This window comes from Salvelinus namaycush, unplaced genomic scaffold, assembly GCF_016432855.1.
Source record: "Salvelinus namaycush isolate Seneca unplaced genomic scaffold, SaNama_1.0 Scaffold40, whole genome shotgun sequence".
NCBI classification, from domain to species: Eukaryota; Metazoa; Chordata; class Actinopteri; order Salmoniformes; family Salmonidae; genus Salvelinus; species Salvelinus namaycush.
This window is the reverse complement of record NW_024061008.1, coordinates 337,336-342,335: the sequence shown is the minus strand read 5'-3', so window position 1 is coordinate 342,335 and position 5,000 is coordinate 337,336. Positions and strand designations below refer to the sequence as shown.

The window sequence follows — 5,000 nt, the reverse complement described above, 5'->3', positions numbered from 1 at the left end:
TAGGGTATGTTTCCCAGACACAGATTCAGCCTGGTCCTGGACTAGTTTTAGTCTGTGTCAGATAATCCGGACCATGTTTTACTGCTTGATTACAGGAACGTTGTATAGAAAACTCTTATTGAATACTGGCTGTGAAATAAGAGTCCTTTAAACATCCAGTCAAATGAAAGAGAGCTACTGATGTATGTAGAATCAAATCAAATCACATCACGTTTTATTTGTAATATGCACCAAATACAACAGGTGTAGGTAGACCTTAACATGAAATGCTTACTTACAAGCCCTTAACCAACAATGCCGTTTTAAGAAAAAATAAGAGTTAAGAAGAAAAATATTTAATAAATAAACTAAAAAATAAAAGAGCTAAAATAACAATGTGGAGGCTCTATACAGGGTGTTACGGTATAGAGTCAATGTGGAGGCTATATACAGAGTGTTACGGTATAGAGTCAATGTGGAGGCTATATACAGAGTGTTACGGTATAGAATCGATGTGGAGGCTATATACAGGGTGTTACGGTACAGAGTCAATGTGGAGGCTATATACAGAGTGTTACGGTATAGAGTCAATGTGAAGGCTATATACAGGGTGTTACGGTACAGAGTCAATGTGGAGGCTATATACAGGGGGTACCGGTACAGAGTCAACGCGGAGGCTATATACAGGGTGTTACGGTACAGAGTCAACGTGGAGGCTATATACAGGGTGTTACAGTACAGAGTCAATGTGGAGGCTATATACAGGGGGTACTGGTACAGAGTCAATGTGGAGGCTATATATAGGGGGTACCGGTACCGAGTCAATGTGGAGGCTGTATACAGGGGGTTTCGGTACAGAGTCAATGTGGAGGCTATATACAGGGGTGTACCGGTACAGAGTCAATGTGGAGGCTATATACAGGGGGTACCGATACAGAGTCAATGTGGAGGCTATATACAGGGGGTACCGGTACAGAGTCAATGTGGAGGCTATATACAGGGGGTACCGGTACAGAGTCAATGTGGAGGCTATATACAGGGGGTACCGGTACAGAGTCAATGTGGAGGCTATATACAGGGGGTACCGGTACAGAGTCAATGTGGAGGCTATATACAGGGGGTACCGGTACAGAGTCAATGTGGAGACTATATACAGGGGGTACCGGTACAGAGTCAATGTGGAGGCTATATACAGGGGTGTACCGGTACAGAGTCAATGTGGAGGCTATATACAGGGGGTACCGGTACAGAGTCAATGTGGAGGCTATATACAGGGGGTACCGGTATAGAGTCAATGTGGAGGCTATATACAGAGTGTTACGGTATAGAGTCAATGTGGAGGCTATATACAGAGTGTTACGGTATAGAATCGATGTGGAGGCTATATACAGGGTGTTACGGTACAGAGTCAATGTGGAGGCTATATACAGAGTGTTACGGTATAGAGTCAATGTGAAGGCTATATACAGGGTGTTACGGTACAGAGTCAATGTGGAGGCTATATACAGGGGGTACCGGTACAGAGTCAACGCGGAGGCTATATACAGGGTGTTACGGTACAGAGTCAACGTGGAGGCTATATACAGGGTGTTACGGTACAGAGTCAATGTGGAGGCTATATACAGGGGGTACTGGTACAGAGTCAATGTGGAGGCTATATATAGGGGGTACCGGTACCGAGTCAATGTGGAGGCTGTATACAGGGGGTTTCGGTACAGAGTCAATGTGGAGGCTATATACAGGGGTGTACCGGTACAGAGTCAATGTGGAGGCTATATACAGGGGGTACCGATACAGAGTCAATGTGGAGGCTATATACAGGGGGTACCGGTACAGAGTCAATGTGGAGGCTATATACAGGGGGTACCGGTAGAGAGTCAATGTGGAGGCTATATACAGGGGGTACCGGTACAGAGTCAATGTGGAGGCTATATACAGGGGGTACCGGTACAGAGTCAATGTGGAGGCTATATACAGGGGGTACCGGTACAGAGTCAATGTGGAGACTATATACAGGGGGTACCGGTACAGAGTCAATGTGGAGGCTATATACAGGGGTGTACCGGTACAGAGTCAATGTGGAGGCTATATACAGGGGGTACCGGTACAGAGTCAATGTGGAGGCTATATACAGGGGGTACCGGTACAGAGTCAATGTGGAGGCTATATACAGGGGGTACCGGTACAGAGTCAATGTGCGGGGGTACAGGTTAGTTGAGGCAATTGAAGTAATATGTACCTGTAGGTATGGGTAAAGTGACTATGCTTAGATAATACATAATAAACAGTGAGTAGCAGCAGCGTAAAAAATAGTCTGGGTAGCTATTTGATTAGCTGTTCAGGAGTCTTATGGCTTGGGGGTAGAAGCTGTTAAGAAGCCTTTTGAACTAGACTTGGCACTCCGGTACCGCTTGCCGTGTGGCAGCAGAGAGAACAATCTATGACTAGGGTGGCTGGAGTCTTGGGCAATTTTTAGGGCCTTCTTCTGACACCGCCTGGTGTAGAGGTCCTGGATGACAGGAAGCTTGGCCCCAGTGATGTACTGCACCATATGCACTACCCTCTGTAGCACCTTGCGGTCGGAGGCCGAGCAGTTGCTATAACAGGCGGTGATGCAGCCAGTCAGGATGCTCTGGATGGTGCAGCTGTAGAACTTTTTGAGGATCTGAGGAACAATGCCAAATCTTTTCAGTCTCCTGAGGGGGAATAGGCGTTGTCGTGCCCTCTTCACAACTGTCTTGGTGTGTTTGGACCATGACAGTTTGTTGGTGATGTGGACGCCAAGGAGCTTGAAGCTCTCAACCTGCTTCACTACAGCCCCATAGATGAGAATGGGGGCGTGCTCGGTCCTCCTTTTCCCATAGTCCCAGATAATCTCTTTCATCTTGATCACGTTGAGGGAGAGGTTGTTGTCGGTGATCAGGCCTACAACCATTAATGATGGTGTTGGAGTCGTGCTTGGCCACGCAGAGGGAGTACAGGAGGGGACTAAGCACGCACCCCTGAGGGGCCCCCGTATTGAGGATCAGCGTGGCAGATGTGTTGTTACATACCCTTACCACCTGGGGGCGGCCTGTCAGGAAGTCCAGGATCCAGTTGCAGAGGGAGGTGTTTAGTCCCAGGGTCCTTAGCTTAGTGATGAGCTTTGAGGGCACCATGGCGTTGAACGCTGAGCTGTAGTCAATGAATAGCATTCTCACATAGCTGCTTCTTTTGTCCAGGTGGGAAAAGGCAGTGTGGAGTGCAATAGAGATTATGTCATCTGTGGATCTGTTGGGGCGGTATGTAAATTGTTGTGGGTCTAGGGTTTATGTGATAATGGTGTTGATGTGAGCCATGACCAGCCTTTCAAAGCATTTCATGGCTACAGATGTGAGTGCTACGGGTTGGTAGTCAGTTAGGCAGGTTACCTTGGTGTTCTTGGGCACAGGGACTATGGTGGTCTGCTTGAAACATGTAGGTATTATTGAAAATGTCTGTGAAGACACTTGCCAGTTGGTCAGCTCATGCTCGGAGTACACATCCTGGTAATCCGTCTGGCCCTGCGGCCTTGTAAAGTGAATGTTGACCTGTTTAAAGGTCAACAGTTTAAAAGGAAGCCCAGCTTCCCTCTAACCTTTGACATCTGACCTCTGACCCCTAACAGGGTTTCCTGGATGGAGCTGAGGTGGGAGAGCGCTGTGACCTGGCAGTGACCCTGACCAGGAGAGGGTGTGGCCTAGAATTCATAGAGAATCCAGAGGTCATGGTGGAGGTCAACCCTACGACCAGCAGAACCCAGGTTTCACCTGGAGAGATCACACTCACACTCCGACCAGGTGAGGGGCAGAGTAACTCACTAATTGGCTGTTTGCACACAGACCTGTTATAATGTACATCATGACGTAAGTTCACTTTAAGATGGATTTTCTGGTTGTTGTACATATATTGTCCTGAGCTTTATTTCCTGGTTTTAAGTGCTGCGTCCAAATCAACATGAAACTGTGTGTAGGTGCTGAGGCCAGTGTGGTAGTAGCAGTCCAGCAGTTAGAGAGGTATCCTGTTGATCTGTACTACCTGGTGGACGTATCAGCATCCATGCAGGACAACCTGGACCTGGTGAGTGACTGGTTGCATCATGTACATTTTATACTTATTTCAATACTTAAAATATTTATAGTTATTAATCTAGGCAAGTCGGTTAAGAATAAATTCTTATTTACAATGACGGCCTACCCCGGACGACGCTGGGCAAATTGTGCGCCACCCTATGGGACTCCCAATCACGGCCAGATGTGATTTGGATTTGAACCAGGGACTATAGTGTCACCTCATGCACTGAGAAGCAGTGCCTTAGACCGCTGCGCCACTCTGGTGCCCAAATGTACATTAACAAATACGATTTCAACTGAAATAAATGTATTAATGAATCAATTATTTATTTTATTAGCTGAGCTACGTGTTTGCTCTAACCTTTGACATCTCAACCCTGATTGGTTGGATGTAAAATATGTAAATGTAAAAACAACACTTCCTGATGAATCCCTATTGGTCCAGCTGAAGAAGGTGGGCGTGGCCTTGTCCAACCGTATGAGAGAACATTCCAGTGATCTGCGTCTGGGTTTCGGCTCCTTTGTCGACAAAAACGTCTCTCCCTACATCAACGTACACCCCTCCAAGATAAACAACCCCTGCAGGTAGGGTGGCGGAGACACTGGCACACACTCACAGTCACACAAACACATACACACTCACAGTCACACAAACACATACACACACACATTCACACAAACACATACACATACACACTCACACTAACACATACACATACACACTCACAGTCACACTAACACATACACACTCACAGTCACACTAACACATACACACTCACAGTCACACATACACACTCACATACACACTAACACATACACACTCACAGTCACACATACACACTAACACATACACACTCACAGTCACAGTCACACATACACATACACACTAACACATACACACTCACAGTCACAGTCACACAAACACATACA

The 5,000-nt window shown here is 46.7% G+C and overlaps 1 protein-coding gene across 1 annotated transcript in view; it reads left to right on the top strand.

Annotated features, from left to right (window-relative positions):
• The window catches only part of LOC120041038 (integrin beta-8-like), a 31,671-nt gene that overhangs the window by 5,376 nt on the left and 21,295 nt on the right, over window positions 1–5,000 (top strand). Inside the window, exons 3-5 of the mRNA XM_038986000.1 lie at window positions 3,626–3,797; window positions 3,971–4,077; window positions 4,516–4,655. Of these exons, the coding sequence (XP_038841928.1) occupies window positions 3,626–3,797; window positions 3,971–4,077; window positions 4,516–4,655 (419 nt within the window). The remainder of the gene's footprint in view (window positions 1–3,625; window positions 3,798–3,970; window positions 4,078–4,515; window positions 4,656–5,000) is intronic.